Consider the following 22,492-nt stretch of genomic DNA (forward strand, 5'->3'; position numbering starts at 1 on the left):
CGTTTCAGGCTGACCTTTGGCACCAGGTTTTTTAATGATCCCCCTGACCAAAGCTCCTCTCCTCTATCCCCTACCACACACCAGGTACCAGGTGTGTGGCTTGGTTCCCTTTTTTCACTATTTTTCATTGTAAGAGCAATCTTTGCTGCCCATTTGTGGCCAGCTCCCGAGCACAAGCATTGCTTCCTCAGACAGGTTGCACGAGGTTTATTCAGGTTCTCTCGGGATTCTTCAACATGGGTTTTTAACATGCCCTGCACCAAAACGGCTCTGCTGGCAGAGCTGTTAGCGTGGATTCAGCAGAAGGTCTGTGTCAGAAGAGACACCTCATTGCCGTACAGAAGATGAGATAAAGAGCTTCTTGTCAGCACATCTGCATCGACCTCAGCAGTTTTGCTGGCAGCGTGGTTAAGGATGTTTCACATTCCTGGGAAACAGAGCTGTTCCCTCAGGGCAGCCCAGGGTCCTGGCCCGAATTTGGGCTGTATGGGCAGCGCTGCCGTGGCCAGCCTCATGCCACTGAGCCCAGTGAGGGCAGAGGGCACTGCAGGGCTTGGGTGATGAAGGGGGAAATCCCCTACTGTCACTCCCAGCACTGCAACTCCTTTTATTGACACAGTTTAAGCCATAAGAGCCTCGAGAAAGAAGTGATAAACCAACAGGGTCTTGGCGATTTACCTGAGGGCATCTGCCAGAGCCCCCCTTGCTGGAGAACATCTCCGTGGTTGAGGAGCTCCAAGTCAGCAGCAGGAGCACATCCCATCCCTTCCACCCATCCCGCTGGAACACAGCTCACTCGAAGGGGATGGCCTCCAGCTAAGGGGCAGGGAGCTGTGATAACATCCGATAGCAACAACTGCTTCCGAAGTGACCCCTCTGTGCCCTGGGATAAGATTTTGCACATTAATGCCTGCAAACCTGATTATTCCGAGAATCTCACCACGCACGTTCAACCAAACAAGAGCTCATCAAAACAGTCTTTTGCTCTTCAAGAGGGAGCCTGTCGCGATGCAAGGAAATAAAAGAGCACTGAGCAGTAATTGTAGCCCACATCACTTTAATATCCTACAATGTTTGTTATTGCTTATTTCTGTGGGGAGGGTTTGTTACATTTTTTTGTACAGATAGCATGGCAAAGAGACCAATTTACATAATTGGCTTTTGAAAGGGGGAAAAAATCCACACGAGTAAAAAATACTCAGCCTTAATACACAGCTGTTGCTTATTTAGAGACATCAAATTTAAATACAATATATTAACAAGGGTAAAATGTGCTTCTTTTCCAGGACGGTTTCCAAGATAGAACCAAAACCCCTGAATTATTGAAGAATTTAGTCTCTTTGTTATTTCTAGAGCCTTTTGTTTAAGCAAAGAAAAAAAAAAAGTGCATATGCTAAACCAAAAGGCTGTGCTAATGAGCACCATACACAGCTTGCCAGCAGCGCGGTGTGACGCAAGAAAGCAGCACAGCAACGTGCGCACAAATTGTTCACAGGGGCTGGTTTTTATTGTCTATCCGTAGCGGTTCAGTACTGTACTTAAATACAGAGATAAAATTAATTTTCCTTTCATAGTGACAGATTGGACAAGACGGGGGTGACAGGCTGCCTTCCCTCACGCGGCGAGCTCTCCAGCGCGGTGCCAGGACCGAGCCTTTATGTTATGACAGTGGGGCCGGTGCGGCCGGTTCTCTCGTGAAGCTGTGAAAGTTTCAGTGCAATAGAAATGAGGGGCGCCAGCATGACCTGCAGAGAGGAGAGAGATGGCTCAGAACTGTGGAGCAGCGCACGCACCCCACACACGTTGTGCCCACCCTGCCCCTGGCTCAAGCTGATCAGTTTAGTTGCTGCCTCCCAGAACTTTCCCCTCCCCTAAATCTTCTTTGTGAAAAATGTCATCATAAGTTATGCAGAAAGAGGTCAAAGATTCTTTGCTGTGGAATATAAAATGAGGATTCTTTTCTTCCAGTATCTGCTAGAGAGCATTTTAAATGATGCTGTAAAGAACATGCACCAAACTTAGTATAGAATGAGCCAGTGTCACCTTAAATGTGACTGCAGCATCCTCTCACCCACATTTATTTATTTTAAACAAGTATTTCCTGAATTCTGTAGAGGAATGAGCTCATCTTATCCCTAGAGATGCAACATTTCACCTAAAAGGTCAGTTCAGGTCTGCAAGTGTCCTTCCACACCTGGAACCAGCCACAGATGTAACATAAACAAACAGAAAAACTAATGTGCAACTGCAAAAGAAGCTGTGAGGGGTTCTGAATAAGTAATGCTTGTTCCACACAGAGCTTTTTTAAAAGCTATTTGCACTGGGATTAAAGATACCAAAGCCCTTGCTTCCAAAACACCCAGCGCCTCCACAGTGCTCAGTGCTGCCGTGCTTAGGGCCAAGATCTGTGTGCACGAGGAAGGCTGGGAGGCAGCACTGCCGTGACGCAGAGCAGCACCCACCTGGGGGTCCTCGTATATCTTCTGGGCGTCTTTCTCGTAGCTGTCGATGTAGAGCCGCACGGTCGCCCCAGCGCTGCCCGTACCGCTCAGCCTGAAGATAATGCGGGAGCCATCGGAGAAGATGAGCCGCAAGCCCTGGTAGGAGAAAAGGGAAGAGAAAAGCCTCTCAGCCACGCGCCTCTGGGGTATCCGTGGTGCTTCCCATGGCACCCAGCGTGGCCGTGCCTGACCCACACCACCCCTGAGCTCCATCCTCCTGGGGGAGCTGCAGAAGGCACCTCTGCTGCACACTCCTGGAGGAGCAAAAGCCTCCATCCTGACCAACTCTGCGCCTCACACAGCAAGTTCCCTCATGCAGGCCAGGATCCCACTGCCAGACACAAGGGAGAAGCTTTTCCAGGGGTCAAACACACTGCTTGGCCTCAGGGGAAACACATATGCAACAGACAACACTGATGTCGTGTTCAGCCCAGGCGAGGCCGTGCCCACCTGGTTTCTGGAGACGCTTCCATCCACGGGATCATTGTACTCAAAGTTGTCGGCTTTCTCGACCGTGTAGACTTTGTCACCAGACGACAACTGCTTCCCCACAAAGGAGCGGTCGAACATCATGGTCTCCAAATCCTTCATCATTTTATTAGCTGCATCTGCATCCACCTCTTCGTAGTCGTATCTACAACCAGTCACCAGAAAACAGATTAGGAAGGTCTGTAATAAGCAATGTTCTGTGATGCCCTTGTTTAACAGCACTGTGGTCAGCCCCACGTATGTTTTTCTACTCTTAATAGAGAAAAGGATGGGAAGAAAAGAGAGGAGGATCCGTGCAGCAGTTTGAGTCCAACACAAAGCTGTGGGACACCCTACAACCTAGCACATTGAGCATTAGGAGAGATGAAAGCTCCAATTGTGCTGTCTTGTGCTAGGAATATTAAAGACAGAGAGCCAGAGCCCAACAATGCTGACTGCAAAGCATTTATTCTAATTCCACCGATAGGATCTCGACAGGTTCCTCACGATCAGCTTTCCCTGAGCATCCTAACTTGTGTCCCCACAGCAAAGCAAAGGTCTGATGGCAGCACATGATAACACAGCGCTGCCAGCTTTGATCTAACGACTGCTGCTAAGAGAGGCAGCAGAGAGCAGCAGCTCCAGCATGTGCTGAAGCCCAAATCAGGACCTGAGACTTTGCACTCTGATTGCCAGTGCGATTTGTGTGGTTTTTATTTGCCCAGCCAGCTAGATGGAGCATGCACGGGCTTGCTAACCTGCCAACCGCTGCACTTCGCTTGCTACGCAGACGTAGCTCTGGTGCTAAAAGGCTGCTTTTTTTATTCAAGACTTTGGCATTTTTTCCACAGGTTTAAATACCTTAGATGTATGCTGGCTTTGTGGTGTGAAGAAAAAAAAAAAAAAAAAAGGAAAAAAATGAAAAGGCAAGTTCTTTCACTTGGCAATTTGAGACAAAATTTTCACGTAGGTCTTCCAAAGTGAAAGATTTCTGCCTAACGCTCCCCCTCCAGGCAGTGCCTCCTCTTCTGCTCACGTGCAGCTTAGCTCTTCCCCTTCCCTTTTCCTCTCCCATATCTGCTGTAGCTTAAACGGGAGTAGTTTGGAACCGGACAAACTCAACCAGGTAAATAACAGCCTAGGAGCTGGATGCCCATTCCATAATAGAGCCACCACTGAAGATCCTACAAAGCAACTTGTAGCCTAAAGGAACATTTTACTCTAACAGCAAGAAACACTTGCAAGAAAAAGCCTCTGCTAAGAGAAAAAAGCTACCCTACAGACACCAAAAATTTACAACCTTTACAGAGTTTGATACCAAACAGGTTGCATTCAGAATAACAAACCCTAGACTGGACATCACCAAAGGTTAAGGTGAACATCCAGCTTTAATCAGCCCGGGTACGTTGCATACTGGTGTCAGCCGTGCTTCCCCCACCTGGTGAAGAAGTTCCTGCCGTACTTCTGCCAGTGATCCTTCATGATGTCCTCCACGCTCTGCTTGCGGGTGGCCAGGATGGAGAGCCAGGCCAGGACTGCCCAGAGCCCGTCCTTCTCACGGATGTGGTCGGAGCCTGCAGAGACCCACAGCAGAAACACGTTTCCCACCTCCTGCCAGGAGAGAGCCCGCGCTATGGCCCTGCCTCGCCTCCTCTCCTCCAGCGACCTGGCAGCCGCACGGCCTCACAAATGGAAGGCATTTGGCGAGCTGGATCCCTGCTGCATTGGTAAAGCGGTTCAAGATATCGTCTGCTGTCAGCCATGGCCCAAATAAAACATTCGGCCCCTTTTAACACGCGCACACACGCTCATTGTTCACAGATCCTTAATTCCGTTCCCAAGGAAGCAACGGAGAATGCACGCTAAAAAGGTCATCAAAAAAAACCAACAAAAAGAGGCAAACGCAAAGCTCAAGAAGGAGTAACAGCAACCTCCTCGAGCAGCTGTCACGTACCGTCTGCCAAATCAGCACACCCTGACCGGCAGAGATGCTGGCCGAGCACCAAGAAAAATGTCAGCCCTTGCTTAGGAAGCCAAACCCTAACAACTCCGAAATTATGCGGCAGTGGAGGGCGCAGCCGCCTGTCGGGGTGCACCCAGCACCGGGGCCAGCAGGCAGCAGCACGAGGGGAGACGTTGTTCATATGGGGAAATCAGCTCAGACCAGCCCCAAAACCCTAAATCAAGCAGGGGATCACAGAGCAGCCCAGAGCACGTCCAACCCGGCCCCCCTGCTCCTGGCTGGCACGCTCGGTGCCGTGTCCCGCTGATTCACAACTTCTGAGCTTCACCCTTTGGGCTTTGGAAAACCTCCAAGAGGGCATTACCAAACCCCAAGGAGCCAGGGTATGGCTGTGAGCACGGTGAGCATGCCCCAGCCGCCCTTTTACCCTCCCCAGAATTGCCAGGGTGGGTGATCGCCCGGGGAGAAGGGTTGGGGCCGCGTGGTGCTCGACACAAATCCCACCATTGTGGCCGCAGCGGTAAATTACCCTCCCGGTCCCGCACGGAGGTGACGGAGAGGAATGCTACATAAACAACGAGTCCCATGTGATGGATCAGCTTCGTGCTGGAATCAAATCCCCAAGAAGGCGGGCAGGAATTCTGTCATGTCGCATTACTCTAATTGCTGCCGGACTCCGGTCCCACCGGGTCGCAGTTTGTTTCAATTTTTACCGGGTCTGCGTGGCTGCTCCTTCACCTCGCTCCCCTTCAGCACTCACGCTCCGTCAGACTCCAAACAACTCCTCATTAACTTGCTATCAGCCTCCCTCGTCCCTTTTCCTTCTTTAAAGGGCCTTTGCCAGATGGACAAATGCCCTGTGTGGCGCAGGGAGCCCAGCACAAGCCCTTTCCCACTCTGTCCCTCACAAAACTGCTCCGATCCCCGGCCCCAGATGTGATGCTGCACAGCCCAAATCCCAAACCTGCCTCCCAGCCACATTTATTTGTAAGGCAGAGTCACCTGCTGTGGGAGGTGAGAAGCTATGAGCTCATTGCACATGCACCAGAAACTGGAAATGATTTGAGAGAGCTGCTCGCTGGAGACCCTCTCCTATCAGCAGCTCCCCGAATCATGTGCTGCTTGGTGTCTGTATTTACCAAAACGTCCCTGCACCTCGCGTATCCTCCCGGCTGCCCCGTGGTCCTCAGACAAAGGACAAACAGGATCTCGAGGAGAACCCCAACCAGATAAAGCACGGCCTTTGTGCAGGCGCCAGGTGCTGAAATCCCTCGTGCAGGGCCAGCCCCGTTTCCCCCATCGGGACGCCACCACCACATGGTGGATGCCGTGGGATAACTCAGGCTCCCCGCAGCCTCCCGGGAACGCTGCACATTTTGATTGTGAGCAAAACCCGCTCGCTTCAGCCTCCCTGCACCAGGAACTGCCGTGCGTCACGTGCGCACCCCTAGGAAATTCCTTAAGATGTTCGCTTTGTTTCTCAGTAACCCAATAACTTGCTGCAACTGTTCAAAGGCAAGTGTTAATTTAAACTTTATAAATCATACCTTGTTTTTAGAACAGGAAAATGAGGGCCCTATTAAGCTCAGAGATTTAATAGTGACCTGAAACCTCCCCTAATAAAACTGCATGCTCCAAACCATATTTCTTCCCAGAAATGAAAACATTTAGAAGGTTTTCCTGGCCACCAAGAGTTGAAAAATACATTTAACACTGCACTTAATCCCCATAGACTCAATGACCGGGCTAGTAAAGAGGCCCTTAAACTTCCTGCGTATCGACGTACGCCTTCCTTACTAACTGAAAGAGACCTAGCTTTTGCCTGACAGAACTCTTAGCATTGTGGACGCTTCCACCAGGGATTCTTGAAAGCTTTTTTGTTTTATTTCAGAAGCATTAACAGCTACCCACAGAAGATAAATCCCAAGTTACCCAGCAAAAAGAATTAAGAGGAGGAACAGCGCCTTCGTTACCGAGCTCAGGAACACCCACTTACCAGTACCAAAACTTTCCTCTCCACACAGAGACAGTTTGTTTGCATCCATCAAGTTTCCAAAGAACTTCCAGCCAGTTGGAGTTTCATACAAAGCAATCTTTGTAGCGTGGGCCACCCTTCGAAGGCAAGAAGGCTACGTCACACCACAGCTGGGCTCTTAGTGCACCCATGTGAAATGCTGCAATAGGAGCCTCAGTTGTTACCAGCATCTCTTTTGGGGTAACGCTGCAGGCAGCTCACGCCTCTGTCTTTTTTTTGTTTTTTTTTTAGTGCAGAACTGCTCTTTGTGCAGCAGTGCTCGATTTTATCCTGGTGCTACCTTGTGGGAGATGGTTGGGAAGCACAGCTAAGGAATAAATACAAACACACAGCTCTTCTACACCAATTTGCAGTCGTAGATGTCAAAGCATTTAACAAAGAAAGTATCACTAACAGATTTAAATTCATAAAAAAGGGGGGGAGGGCATTTATTTGGGCTTATTTGTAGAGAAGAAAGAGGAAAGAGCAGAACCCAACCCTGCCATGTTCCCAAAGAGGATTTAATGCAGCACCCCAGCAGTGCATCACCCTTCAGGAGGGCCACGCACTCACTCCCCACTACAGGAGTGTGTCTGACCACAGGAAAGGGACAGTCCCTCCCCTCCGCCACCCCGCGCAGAGGCAGGTGCTACCTATCGAGAGCCCCACTGGTGGGCATGCTCCGGGCGAAGCCGCGGACTCCGGTCTGCTGGAAGTAAGGGATGCTGAAGATATTGGCAGCGATGACGGCAACGGAGTCGGAGGGGTTCACGAAGAAGCCGTGCTTCCCAAGAATCATGTTGCGGTCCTGGCGAGGACAAGAGAGAAAACAGCTCACGTCCCTGCTCTGTGCAAGCAGGCTGCAATCCAAAATCGTTCTACTTCGCAGGCGCAGCCTGTAAACCCTGTGACACGGAGATTTTTGACTGCACTGAACTAAATATGACGTTTGGAAGCAGTTAAACAGCAACACCTCTCCAGTATTTCAACCTTCCTGCTGATTTTTCATAAGCTTTAAAGCTATTTAAAAACAGTTTGGACTTCATTATTTACACAGTAGCCAACTACTGCCGTGGTGGTGAACTGCAGTGAGTGGTTCACATCTGCCTGCAGTTACAGCAGGGAGAGGACTAAAAAAGGTCTTTGCCTCTCTCCATCCTCCTCTGCTGGTGTCCTGTCATGCCCCACGACCAACTAGAGGGCAAAAAGATGATCCGAGAGCAGCCCATTTACCCCGTCTCCATCAAAGGCAGCTCCAAAGTCGTACTCTCCCGTCTTCATGGTCTGCACCAGGTCGGCAGCGTAGGTCAGGTTGGGGTCGGGGTGGTGGCCACCGAAGTCCTCCAGCGGGGTGCAGTTCACAGCAGAATTGGCCGGGGCTCCGAGCTCCTCACACAGGATCTTCTTCACGTAAGGGCCCACAACTGTCAGGGCAGAATGTGGGAAGGGAGTGAGTCAGGCACGGGATAAAGGCACCGAGGTATTGGCATGACAGCCCCGTGTAAGAGAACAGAAGGGATGCCTGACTGACAGGTCTCCAGCTGTACAACAGCATTTTCTGCTCTCAAACACCAGAAACAAGAAAGTGAGAGAGAGCTTTCCCTGGGAGCTTACCTCCGTGCATCGCGTCTATGCGAATCTTGAGGTGGTTCTTCCCCGAAAGCAGCTCCTTCAGCGCGTTGAAGTCGAAGATGTTCCTCAGCATGTTCGCGTAAGCCTCTACCGAGTCCACAATTTCCACTGGAAAAAGAAGAGACAAACTAACTGTGACAGTCTGAACTCGACGTAGAAAAGCAAGTTTGCTCCACGTGGCGCTGTGCTGACAGTCCCTGCGTGCAAAGGGCCAGGGCTGGGCATAAAGCCTTTAAACACCCCCTAGAATCATTTCATAAAGACAATGATAATGGTCCTATATTAAGGGCCATTTAATTACAGGCTGCCACTGCTAATCGGATTACAGACCAAACAGAGCGACAGAATCCTGAAGACAAACATTGTTCTCAGCTCTGCGCCGGTCACAGCCTCCATTCAGAGCCCCAGCCCCCCGGACATCCTTTGAGAGGCCTCTGTTCCACTCTGGCTACGTGTAGAGAGGGATTAAGAGGGAAAAAACATACACAGACAGACTTCCACCAACATGAGCACGAACTGTGCACCTCAGAGTCTGAAAAGGTTGAACCTTTGCAACTCATGGGCCATGTAAAAAAAAAAAAAAAAAAAAAAAGTGAAGACAAAACTATTTACACAAAAATCCTGGTACACAGAAGTGGAAAACGAGAGAAATTTGGATTTTTATCACTTTTGATTTAATTTTGTTTACAATGAGTGATCATCAGGAGGTGGTGAAAATAACTTGCAGTAACTTTTTTGAAAAAAATCTATTTTTTTAGATGTAGTTTTATTTTCACTGCTAACTGACGAAAATCATGCGTGAAATATCACGGCTTTCCAGCTCTCAGACGGTTCTTTTATACATGAAACTCTGGAAAAAGCCAGTCAGAAAGATTAAACACTAACACTATAACATTTAATCTGGAAAATGAACTTTAAATGCAGATTTGTCTTTGTTTCCCACGTACGTGTTAATGGGAGCCTTACAGACAATTAGTAGAATTAAAGTATCTAGACAAGGTGAGATACAAGCAAAAAAATAAAAATAAAAATCCACAGCAACCAGGACAGACAATTTTGCTTGGATTATCCAGCAGCTGAGAAGAAGAGGTCGGAATGGCCACATCTGTCCTTCCAAAAAACCAAGTGTCCTTTCATGGCAAGTCCACGCCAACTTCACCTGCAACTTTCCACGAGGAAGAACAGTCATTTACCTGTAAATGGCTTAAATTTGTTCTCCAGATCAAACTGCTGTTTCCCAATGGTGCCCAGGTCCACCTGGAGGTCTGGGCAGATCGCATACTCTTCGATTTTCTTGCTGATTTGGAAAATTTTGTCTGTGACACCTTCAGGAGCAGGACCTACAAGATAAAAGGTGCAAGAGGGAAGAAGTTAGAGGCAGATTGGAGGAGAACTGCCCTTCAGAGGTACAGCAGAAGACCTGTGGCTGGGAATACCTCACTAGGAGAAGTGAATAAGAATAAGGAGAAGTGAAGAAGAATACTGGGGAGCAAAGGGAGCAGATCAATCACTCCGGGCATGGTCCCAGGCAACCTGCTCCTGGTGGCCCTACTTGAGCAGGGCTTTGGACCAGATCACCTCCAGAGGTCCCTTCTGACCTCAACCATTCTGTGATTTGGTGTTTGGGGGAACCCAGTGCTCAGGCCACTGAACCTCTGTGATGTCTGACAGCTTAATCAGGTTCCTTGGTACCAATAAAGAACTGGGAAGTAGAAAGCAAGCAAATAAAAGAGAAGGAAACCTTACCTCCATTGGCAGTATTGAATTTAATACCAAAATCTCCGTTGGGCCCACCAGGGTTATGGCTGGCTGTCAGAATGATGCCACCAATGGCCTTGATTTTCCTGATGATGCAGGACACGGCCGGAGTGGACAGAATGCCGTTCTGCCCTATGACCAAGCGGCCGATCTGAAAATTAAAGGGCAAAACGAACAACTGTGAGTCCCAAATTCTGAGCACAGCAAGAGCACCAGACCCCCAAACGTTGGTGACAGGCAAAGCAACGCCTCCTAAGGAGGCACCTTGATGGCTGGGGTGCTGAAGCACGCAGTGTGTTCCTGGGAGGCCGTGAAGCTCTCTGCTGCATAGTTTGAAGGTCAGCAGCCCACCCCGTTCTGCTGTGCCTTTTTTTCCCCTCACGAACATCACAGCTCAACGGGAAATGGCAGCCTGTGCTGAAGAGCTGAGCTTTCCAGAGCCATCTAAACAAAACGACACACAAAAAAACAACACCCCTTGGCTATGGTCTTGAACTTTGCTTTCAAAAGACACAATGGGGTTGAGAGAAGCCAAAGCAAAAGCAAAATAGATCTTCATCGCTGCTCCCGTGGGACCAGATGCAAATTCTCTTCCTCGCAGCGGGTAACACACCTCCCTCCATAAATTCAGTAATATCACCGAGATTAAATCCAGACCGATGTGCTAAGCACTACAAGGTAATCAGGATCCAGTTCGTGTAGTAAAACAGAAGATAAATATTCTCCTGGAAGAGCATGCCCCTTACCATAGCCCCCAGATGAGGTGACAGAGGTTTAAGCACATACCAGACTACTCCCCAGCAGCCAAGGAGATTAGACCCTGTATACTACTGAGGAAAGAGGAGGAATTTCATTCAAAGGCAAGAGAAAGCCGAAAACAAAAGCCAGCCTGCCTGGAGTGAAGGTTCCTGCGTGGTGCTAAGCCAGCAGCACCAGCGCGGGATAATGGGATGTGGTTCCTGCCCCGCAGCACCACGGGCAGAGACCTGGAAAGGCAGCTCATAAAACCAAAGCAAATGCAGCGAGGAGACTCGTATTCATCCAGGCTGCTCTCTGATTCGGGGCCCTCCTCAGCTGTCAGAGGTTTTCGGCCTTCATTTCCCACCAGCCCGGTGCTATCTCTTTTGGGGTAACTGCAGGAGAGGCTGCTCAGCCTAGCGGCGTGCTGAGCTGCTAACACTCAGCATCTTTTTCAGTTTTCGGGAGTTTCTTACGAGCCAAAGCTAAGAAAGAAAACAGAAACACCTTCCCCAGGATGCTCCGGGCAGCCCCGTTCACCCGACCTGCCTCCTGCAGCGATGTTGGGTTACGGCCCCGTGATGCAACCCAGAGCTTCCACCTGGAGTCACCAAAAGCCCCACTAAGACACACGCAGACAGCGAAGGACTCCTGCGGGTCCCCTCCAGCAACACAGGCTGATGCTTTCAGTGCTTTCCCACCAAATCCACGTTTTCTAGCCGAGGAAGCTGGTGTGCACAGCTCCACTGCCCTCCTGGATGATGCACGCAGCACAAGAGCAATGCCCTGCACCGGTCACAGCCCCCGAGCACAGAGCAAACAACCCAGGTCCCTTCCTTTGACCAAACCACCAGAATTTGAAGCAGGCGAGGTGAATCCCCCTGCAGCAGCACAGCGAGCGTGCCTGGTGCCATTCGGAGATCCTGCTGATGCCGCGTTTGCGGAGGTGACAGCACCTGTCCCTGGCACATGCCGACAGAGACGCTTCTGCACATCCGAAACACGCCAGGCATGCCCTCCTCGTGCCTTCTTACATTTTAACACATCCTTGGACTCATCCCTTCTGCTCTGCAGAGCGAGGTTAGCACAACGTTGATTAACAAAGTCACAGGATTCAGCCAGACTACATAAAAACAAGCAGTGAAAAACATCAAACCCAGCAGAGGAACTAGATGTTAGCCAGACACGGGCCACGCCGCCGGAAAGAAACGCAGGAGAGAAGCCTCATCTGGCGAGGATCAGCTTAATCTCATCTTTACCATCAGGAAATCTGTCCTGGTGTCAGAAAGCCCGAGCAGCAGGCCTGGCTCCTACTTTGTGCACATTCCCCAGCTCTCCTGCTCAGCCCGTACGCTGACTTAAGTGGAACACATTAATTTGCAATGCCAAAGGATTCATTTTTCCAGCCTGGAAAACTTGCTGATTAAAAAAAACAAAAAGAAAACTCTCTCCTCTTATCTGCCTGCTCATTACAAATTACCCTGTTGTGATCGAACAAGCTTTTCTGCCAAAAATTCCTATGCCACATCTCTTAGCATCAAGTTTTGCTCTGCGTTAGGAGATCCAGGACAGACGGCAGCGTCTTTCCTTCTTAAAAAGCAAGGAGAAGCAAAGACACAACCCCAGAGGCTTGCAGCACCTGAACCACCCCGTGCCACAAACAGCCCAATCTCCTGCCCTGCTTCCAGCACAGCCAGAGATCTCAAAGGCTCCCCCTTGTTTCTGTTCTCATCTCACTTCAGTTTTCAGAGGTTCCCCGAGTGCTTACTGCCCAGCCACAGCTTGTAGCTGTGGGGAAGCAGCAGAGTCTGCGTTTTGCCTTCTCCGAGCAAGGCTGAAGGAGCTTTTGCCCAGCTGCCACCGCAGGGAGAGCCGTGGCTCTGCCACCCACTTCTCCTCCTAGCGTTATCAGGGTTTTACGACCTGATGGAGACACTACCAAGTCCACAAGTGCCAACAGCTTGAGGCACGTCAAACCACGAACTAGGAAGGCACAGAAAATGGGAACCTTTTCTGTTCTTTGCTCCGTGTGTTTCCCCATGCTTCTACCCAACTGTACCACTTAAAAGTGAACAAACAGTAATTTCAGCATTTCCAGTTGGATTTTCTGTTAAAAAGCTAACCGTTAGCAATTAGTGACTCCCAGTGACTAATTTTTTATGGTTTTCTGCATTTATCAGCTACGCAACCCTAGGAATTTAGTCATTTAACCATTACCAACCCCGTTGGCTGCAGCCATTTGGACTATCAGTTCCACCGCAGATTTATTCAGGTACCTCCCATCGCCTCCAACCACCATAGAAGCTCCTTGTCGATCTCTTAAGTCTATGGAAAAAAATATACTCTGGATAAAGTTCTGCATATAGTTCGTCTTGGATTCAAAATAAAAGGTCTTCTTCCGTAGTCCACTCGTTCCTGGCTTCTGATCGTTGTAAGGAGCCGTGGGCATGGTCAGCAGAGGCAGAGGAGCGTCTTCCATGGCCTTTTTTCATATAAATGCATTTAAGAAGTAAGTTACGATGAAACACAAAGGAAAAAAATATGTAATTTAAAAAATAGATCAATCTTGACACCAGCAATGGCACACCTACTGGACAGAAGCTGAGTGAAGTTCTTGAGCACCCAAAAATAGCTCCTCGAACATCGAGCTGAACGTGGGTTCTGTAACTGAAGCTGTTTCCTTGCACTTGCTGAGGAGGATCAATGTCACGGCGAACACGGGCAGGAAAAGGCGAATTTTGCCTCCCTCACCACCTCCTGCTCCCTGCAGGCACGGCTCCTCGCCGCTCTGTGCTGTCACCCGTCCGTCTGCCCGGGTCTCCGTCAGCGCATGGGCAGCTCGGCGCCCCGCTCGGACACCCCGATGCGCTGCCCCAGCGTTTTTGCCAGCCCAGCAAATCTCTGCAGGCACGACAGGCCCTGGAGGAAAAGCCTCCAGCAGGCAGGGCAGCACGCGGCCGGAGGTGTTTTGCGGAGTCCGGCGAGCTAAAGGTCACTCTTAAAATGGAAGGCAGCAGATCTGTTACCCACAGGTCGCTTACACGAGCCCCGCTGCGACAACCTGACTGCCCCGGGGCTCCCTCCTGGGCACGGGGACGTGGTCCACAGAGAAGAGTGGCTCAGCCTTTGCTGAACTCAGGAAAACCCAGCACGGCTCGAAGCTGCTGAAGGCATGGTTTCAACCGAATACTCCACAAGCTGACAGCATAGGTGCCAAAATTTATTAAAAAAAAAAAAAAAGAAAAAAAAACACAACTATTGAATCCTTTAGAGCACGGCATGATAAAGTTATCGGGTTCGGAACGACTCACACACAGAAGAGATCCAAATGCCAACAAGCTTTTATGAGGCATCGTCTCCCTGAGCTTGGGGAAGGTAATTTCAGACACTGGGATGGAACCACAGTCTCCTCCAAACCTCTTTAATAACGCTCAGAGTCCCCTGTCCGAGCTGCTGGCAGCGTTTTATAGGTATTAGTGGAAAATTAGAGACCATGCACTTCATAATGACTCATTCATCCCATTATCAAAAAGGGGGAGGGAGAAAGGAGTTGTGTACACAGCTGGATTGTGACAATTTACGAAGGCTTCCACAAGATCATTTCCTAAGGTGCTGCCTCTGCCATTGCTCCAAAAATCAACAGATTTCTCCAATGGGCAAAGAGATGTTGTTATGGCCATCTTTATTTTATACCACCAGCGAGAAGGCCTGGGGTAGGCAGCCAGAAACAACCAGTGCTTATTTCATACCTCTACGCTAATCCAGCATCTGCTATTCCATCTCCTGCAGCTGCGACGCCCTAAATTTCCACGCATAGGCACAGGTTTCCCTCTAGTGGCACAGAGAACAAAATCCAGCTCCCAGAACGAGCCTCCCACTGAGCAGCTGCCCTGGCAGGGAGAGGCCTGTGCAAGCTCTGTCCCTTCTTCTTCTTCTCTTGACCTGGTTGGGAGCTGGGCCGTGTAATTAGGTGTGCACATTCTGGCCATTCGTGGTCTGGGAGGCACTGCTAGGGTGGGAGGCTCACAGCTTCCTCCCCAAATCTGGTGCAGGATCAAATACACCCAGTGCACCCTTCAGACAGCTCCTGTAACCTGTTCTTTAAGTCCTTTTCTCCAGGTGAGCGGTGCCCACGCATAAATCACCTTGCAGCCAGGAGCGTGTCCCTGCGAGCTGGCCTACATCCTCCTTGCCATGACTCAAGCCCTCCCGAGCTGTCAGAGAACAAATTGAACCACAACCCTCTTCCTGACAGCTTCTTGCACTGCAAAAAAAAAAAAAAGTCAGCATACAGAGCCTGAGCATCCTCTGTTTTCTACAGGAAACAACCCCAATTTCCTCAACTTTCCCTCATGGCCACGCTGCTGATGTGCCTCACTCCTCACCTTTCCCCTCCCTACCCTCCCTGTTTGCTCACGCAGCTCCCCGTTCACAGTCCTGCACTTCAGACATGCAAGAGCAGAGCCAAAGCCATGAACTGCTGTCCTTTTATCATTAACCCAAGTCAAACAAGGCTATTTGGGGAGCCCTTAAACTTCAGTAAAACCCTGCAGAGCACGCAGCCCCTCCCTCGGCTTGATATTGCTGGCCCCTGCCCCATCCCCTCTCCCTGCTGTGGCTCTGCCACCTCTCCTCATCCCACCCCATCCTGCACTGGGACATTCAAAATAACTGGGGGAGAACACAACACAGAATCCAAGTCAGGTATTTTGCAGTTGTTTCCCAGCCTTCCTTTAAAGCACAAATCACATTTCCCTGCTCCTGCCCACAGCAAACCTGTGTCCTGCTGCTTGTGCAATCTCGCTGGAGGGGCCGGCAGCCCCGATAACCCCACGGCTGCCAAAACCACACACCTTCTGCCTGATTACAGCCTGCTGCCGGCGTGACGCTTGGCACTGCCAAGATAAATGGAGGCAGAGTAAAATAAACCAACTGCGAGCCCGTCGGTTACGCAATTGCAGAAGCTCTGCTTGTAAGATTCTTTGTTTCCCTAAGAATTAATTAAAATGCAGTTTTTGAGGCTGAAAGGGAGAGAGGCAGAGTGTCTGGCACCATCTCGGCAGGCTGAGCGCACACACAGGCACCCACGTACGTGCTGGTAACTCCAGAACTGAGACGTGCTGCTCTGTGCTGACCGTGCACCCCGGAGAGGCTCCGGGGGCAGAAAGCAGATCCCTGACGGGCTGGGAAAACAGCTCTGCAGGGCTAGGGGCAACGCTACCATCTGCAAGGCTGCTGCAGACCCCACAAAGGGCTCCGGGGCTGGCAGGGGCTTGTCCCCCCTTTGCCAGGAGAGGAGCAGACAGCAGCAGGCACGGCTGTGAAGGTTTCTGTCCAAAGGTCAGCTCCGCAGCGCACGCCCGTGACCGCGGGCTGCCCTGGCGTTTGCTGCCCTCCCTGGCACGGGAGAGGGATCTCGGCTGGTTCAGCTCCAGCAGAACCAGCACTGAGCTGGGGATCCTGGCCCTAACCCGCCAGGAGATCGCCCCTGCGCCTGGATCCTGATGCGGGGGCTTCACCTGGAACAGCGCAGATGGAAGGGCAGAAAGGGAGATGCACACCAAGCTTTTCTCACACAGTTACAACGTGCTGGCAAAGCTTCACCTGCAGGCAAGAAGCAGGTAAAGCACGTGTGGAGGGAAAGGCTGGGAGTGCTGTAAAAAGCTCACCCAGCCCCTGCACCGGGTAGAACCAGCTCTGCCCAAACTGTTCTCGCAAGAGGTTTTCCCAGGCAGAGATTTACTGAGCATCCCTAGGCAAGGCGCTCTTTCCATTAGCATTAAGCTTCCAAAAATGCTTTCTAACGTCTAGCCTAAGCCTCTCCTGCTGCAATTTTAATTCTTGCCTGGTCCCCAGCCAGCCAGAGAACAATTTACCTTCTTCTCTGCAGCATCACTACAGACTGCAACTGTTTTTCCTACCTCTGGGCTAAGCTGAGTGTCCCTGTGCTTTCTGGCTGGCCACACGTGCCCAACCTTGGGATCTCTCTTTTGCTGCCTGCTGGAATCTCCCCCAGGAACACTGCATCCTCCCCGGGGGTGTACCCACACCAGGCACCATGCTCCTGGGAAGAATATTTCCAGTTTTATTTATTTATTGAGTTCATCATTTGAAGCATTAATGACTACAGATTAGCTTCGAGATGGGAGGGCAAGGAGAAGGAGCCATCACAATCCTTTCCTGGAGCTGGTCTTGCACCAGCTCAGCCAGGCTGTGAGGCACACAGGCAGAATCTGCTGGGCTCAGCTCACCTAACCCAGAGCTTGGTGTGACAAAAAGAAGGCGCCAGGCCCTGCACGGCTGCCTCCCAGCACGGCCAGAGCTGAGGAGTCTGCTTAGAGTCACTGCTCCAGGAGATTACGGTTAAACCCCTATTAGTGTGGATTTCAACACTCTGTCTGCTGGATTTGCAAAGATTAACTACAAAGCACCCCAGTTCTTCCCTCCAGAAGGGGTTTCGTTACTGTAGAGGATAAAATTCCCAAAAGCCACCAAACCTGGGCAACCTCACCACTGCCTTAATAACCTTCAACTGTGAACTGATATAAAATGATGAATTTGAGAGGCAAAAAGAAGCTAAAGTAGTGTAAAAGCAGTCCCCGAGCTGTAGGGAGCTGCTGCACGTATGGTTGTCTTCTAAACCCCACCATGACCTGGAGCCAGGACATACCTGCAGGTAACGCTGACTGCACGCTCGGGATCTATCTCCTTACTTCAGATATCACACCTCACTTTCCTCTTCTGCTTCTGAGAAAAACAGCAACGCAACAAAGACCAGAAATTGAGACTTCTTATCGGCCTGTAGGATCTAGCATCACTGCATGTAGGACTGGTTCATAGGGTTTGCTTTTATGGAATAAAATTCTTCTCACTCACTTTAATTTGATGTTATAGTACCAGGAGCTTTTAGTAAATGGGAAGATCTGAACCTGAGGACTGACAGCCTGTTCTTTAGGGCAACGTTGTTGGCTGCTAAGTGGATGAAGGGCTGTAAAGCAACAGGACTGAGGCTGACCTCACAGTCTTGTGCAGAATCAGGATCAGCACAAAATTAAAATGGAGCAGAGCTACCCAAGTAAGCTACAACAGAGCCCTGGCAAATAACGAGCTGCTGAGCAATGCAACAGAATTTAAACACTTGGTTTCCCTGGGATAATTGGGTGGGGGAAAAGCTTAAGAGCAGCCAAGCCAGGAAACCAAACTTTCTGGGGCAGAGAGCAGTGTTTCTAACTGAAGTACCGTTTTGTCCTGCAGCAGTAAAACAAAACCAGGCTAGCATTTACCATGCAAAGCAGCGCCTGGCATTCAAAATACCTTCAAGCAATTTGCTTTAATGCAGATACCTTGCAGCACTTTGAAATCTCTTTACTTGAGAAGGAACCAGAGGCACGTTACACTTGTTGAATAGCAGATGACAATGAGTCAGCCTGATTCCAGGTGTTTAACCTCGGTTCTGCAATTTGTGCCTGCTTTTGACTTAAAGCTATTGCACAGCCCCAGTTCTACCCCAGATGGCTGGAGCTTTTAAACTTTATTCATTAATTAAGGAGTCAGACTTGCAAACTATGTGTGGGAAAAAAATAAAGGATACTTGGCACAACAGACCAAAACAAAGCAGGTAGGCTCCGCTGGCTGCCAGCTGAGAATGGTGAAACCGACTATTTTTGGTTACTTTTATACAGGCAAACTTGTAAATAACACTTGTTAATCACAGAACTACAAATTGAGGTGTTGCTATTCAAATACCAGCATTTAGGTATATATTATCCATTCCAGGTGAAGAAAAATACTAAAACTCACTTTAGCATCCTCACCTTTTACTCTGTAAAACTAACGATCACGAACCGTACTCCTGTTTCTCCTGTGGCTTTGAGAGGACCACTCAGCCAGATCTTAAAGGCCGAGGATTTTAAAGCAGTGACTCCTTCACCTCTTACTCCCTAAGACCAGAAATACGGCTCTCCAGCACTGCTTTGGCACAGGAGGCGGGCTGGCTGCTGTTAGACGGGTGAACGCATCCTGGTATGACATACCTTGGTGATCAAAACAAGCAGAAAGGCTGTGTTAGAGAGGCCCGTAGCCCAAACTTTATTATTTCTTTATTATATCTTTACTCTACTACTTGTTTTTCAGTTATACCACGTTCTTAGTATCCAGTGGATCCCCTTGCATGCACTGCAATAATCACTTCCCTCCAGAAGTGATTATTTCAGGTGTCCAGTTTTCCTCTATATTACTCACTATTTCTCACCACGAGATTACTGAGCCTTCCTCTGAGACCTGGCTCCCAGAATCAGGAGACCCCCACAGGCCCCAGCACTCAGCCCAAACCAGTTTCCAGGAACCCGCTGCCACGTGCTTGCAGCACGCTTTCTTACACATTAACCAAAGTATCTCGCCCTTCCCTTTGAAGGGTGGGTGACCCCCAGTTACTTCACATCCATTATGAAGAAAGAGGATTTTCATAGCTACCACAGTGCAGTTGAGTAAGAGCCTACCAGAGAACTAGCACTTGCGATTACAGAGAAAAAACACGAAGCAAGCATCCCCTAAGCACTCCAAAACACAAAAGCAAGTGCTAGAAATTCATTAAAAACAGGCACTTTGCATTGAATAAAGAAACTTTCTGCTTTTAGTCACCTCATTTCTTGGGACCTGAAGGTTTTCCACACTCAAGTATAGCATCACCAAACTTTAAGCCTGTGCAATTCAAACTTAGCCAGCAATTGTCACAGTATCACAGGATTGTCACAGAATTGTATCAAGCTTTCAATGGCCCAGCAGCCTGCAGAGCACCTCACCATGCCTCCTTATTCAGATTTACATCTGCTCTTCAGTTATTAAAGAATTTGGGGGACAGTTTTCTCATTTCTTTAATGACCCTTTGAGGTCTTTTCCCCCTTCTTTTTTACATAGGATATTTAAATCTATGATTTTGCAGCACTTCTGACCTGCCAGTCCTCCTCAAATTTTGGAGGGTGGTTGGGGAGGGGGAAGTTTATTTCATGGCTCCCTCCAGCACTCCAGAAAACCCACGCCACTGTCTCTGTTCTGCCGCAACAAGGGCACAAAGAACCTGCAAGCAGATGAGGCAGATGACGGGCAGTGCTGTCATATCACTTAATTTTTACTTGAAGAAGTCTAACATTTTGTCTCACGCCACGGCTGTTTTCTTATAAATTAAGAATTCAGAATGAAAAGCTTTTAGAGTAAAACTTCCCACTTCGTATAGCTGTGCCTTGGCTCTTACCCCACACATTCACCCACCTGCTTTCTCCTCCTGTTTCCTCTTGCCTTTCCAGAACGTTTTTCTTTCTTTACAGACGGTTCTGCCCTAACACTTGGAAGCAAGTCAGACAAACCACCGCAGGGCAAATACCCGCTGGTGAGCGGACCCCTGGACTCTGCACGGCCACAAGGACAGGACTCGAGCCCCTCCTGAGGGGTCCCCAGCTCAACCACAGCCTTCAGCCCCTTGCCGCTGTGGGGCTGAGGCGAGGTGCAGGAGGGAAGCCCCTCAGGCCCTGGTGGGCCACCACGTCCCCCAACCTGCTCAGTCACTGGGACCTGAGGTGCTGTCAGCACACATTTCAGCCCCAATTCACCTCAGACCCGATAAATAAAGCAGTGCCAGCTGCTTTTCTGGCGGGGAAGGCCACATCGCCTGTGTGTGAGGGCACTGTCAGGGGGCGCGGGCTGAGCGCTAGGCACCCACCCCGGGGCACAGGAGGCCCAATTTTGCACAGCTTCCAGAGACACTCACCCACTTCCTTATTCCATAACAAAGCAACAAGCTCACATTTGTGCCCCCGGGTGGCTTAGCCACACTTTTACCCCCCTAATCACAGACACCGAGACATCCGAGTTGAGCAGGGCAGCACGGCGGGCTTCCCCCCAGCGCCTGAGGCTGCCCCCCGGCATCCTCAGCTCCGCTTTCCTGTCAGAGGAAGCCTTCCTCATCCTCCTCCTCCTTCCTCGTCCTCCCTGAGCCCGGCCCCGAGCCGCACGTACCCCGTTGGCGGCGGCGATGCGGACGATGAGGCGGATGGCGTCCCGCATGTAGTAGCGGCCGTCCCCCCCCACCACCAGCGTGGCCTCCTGGCGCTCTGCCGGCGGCAGGGTGGCCAGCACGCTCTGGATGAAATTCTCGGCGTAGTGGGCATTGCTCTGGAAGACCGAAACCCGCTTGCGGAGCCCGCTGGTGCCGGGCTTTTGGTCCCCGTACGCCTTGGTCTTCACCGTCTCGATGCGCACCATGGCCGGCAGCCGCTGGCAGTTCCGGGCCGGCCTCAAGGGGAGCGGGCAGGGCTCGGCACGGCTCGGCTCGGCACAGCCCCGATCCACGCCCCTTAAAGGCACAGCCGGGCCGGGCTGGCCCCATTCGGCCCCTTTCGGCCCCCTTCAGCACGGCCCGGCCCCGTTCCGCCCGCCGCTGTGAGGCCGCCCCCCGGGGGTGGTGGTGAGGGAGGCCCGGGCGGCCAGGCCGCCGCCTCATCCTCCTGTCACGGCTCCGCGGTGGCGCGGTTATCGCCGCTTTTTGCCCCAATTTCCAACCCCCCCGAGGAGGGCAGCCGGTAGCTGACTCCTTGTGTGACTCCAGAATGGTTTTATGGAGCCTGGAGCAAAGGGGAGAACACTCAGCAAATAGGGCTGAGGTCTCGCTTCTGAGCTCCTCCTGAGAGGGGTGGAAAGTGCCTTGGGGCAGAGAACTTGCCTATATTCCCCTCCAAAAAGTCAGATAATGAGATTTCTTAACAGCAAGATCAGGACAGCAATGGGGCTCCATGCCCTGCTGCTGTGTCATGTTTCACTCCGCATTAAATGAAGCAAAACCCAAGTCCTGCCTCACGCGCTGAGTTCTCTGCCAAGAGCTTCTCTCAGTTTTAAGCATTCCTGTCCTGAAGTGCAGGAAGAACAGCACATCGATTCCTGCTGCGCCTACTGAGACTAATGTCATAAACAGACGAAGGGCAAATAAGGGAGAGCTCGTTTTGTACCTCATAATTTCCCTGTTCCTTCTCAGAGATGCAGCTAGGAACTTGTGATGTATCCACACGTTGCCTGAGGCAGCATTTACAGAGCTCTGTGTTGCTGGCAGGAAGTTACCAAAAATGTGTGGAGTCTCTTAATACAACTTCTACTTCTAGACAGTTCTGGAAATGAAAACGATATCTGCCGTGCTTGCTAGGGGGGGACAAAAAAAAGAAGAAAAAAAAAGAACGATCACCAGTAGACCTCCTTGAGCACCACTTGCTGGAGTGCATAAATCACAGCCAGCCTCGAGCAGCGCTCTCTTTTTGTAACTGACATTTACTTTCCCAGTGTACGATTACAGCAGAGGAACACCAGAGTACAAGAGTCGCTGGCAGATAAATATAGCTTTTCTAGACTTCTTGCTGCCCTTGCAGATGAGGTCAC

The 22,492-nt window shown here is 50.4% G+C and overlaps 1 protein-coding gene across 2 annotated transcripts; it reads right to left on the minus strand.

Annotated features, from left to right (window-relative positions):
• Positions 1-1,040: 1,040 nt before the first annotated feature.
• On the minus strand, positions 1,041-21,443 carry PGM1 (phosphoglucomutase 1). 2 transcript variants are annotated; one of them, XM_068690957.1, is made up of 11 exons: positions 21,086-21,443; positions 10,325-10,487; positions 9,772-9,918; positions 8,561-8,686; positions 8,180-8,370; positions 7,600-7,754; positions 6,929-7,044; positions 4,408-4,543; positions 2,952-3,135; positions 2,463-2,597; positions 1,041-1,745 (listed from the first exon to the last, which is right to left on the minus strand). In XM_068690957.1, exons 1-11 carry the CDS (start codon positions 21,329-21,331, stop codon positions 1,656-1,658), a joined length of 1,689 nt encoding a protein of 562 aa, XP_068547058.1. In that variant the 5' UTR covers positions 21,332-21,443; the 3' UTR covers positions 1,041-1,655. The 2 variants fall into 2 exon arrangements, with proteins under 2 accessions (XP_068547058.1, XP_068547057.1); XM_068690956.1 differs by lacking the exon at positions 21,086-21,443 and adding an exon at positions 13,296-13,947.
• Between the last annotated feature and the right edge of the window lie 1,049 nt (positions 21,444-22,492).

The sequence above is a fragment of the Anas acuta genome, chromosome 8 (genome assembly GCF_963932015.1).
Source record: "Anas acuta chromosome 8, bAnaAcu1.1, whole genome shotgun sequence".
Taxonomy (NCBI): domain Eukaryota; kingdom Metazoa; phylum Chordata; class Aves; order Anseriformes; family Anatidae; genus Anas; species Anas acuta.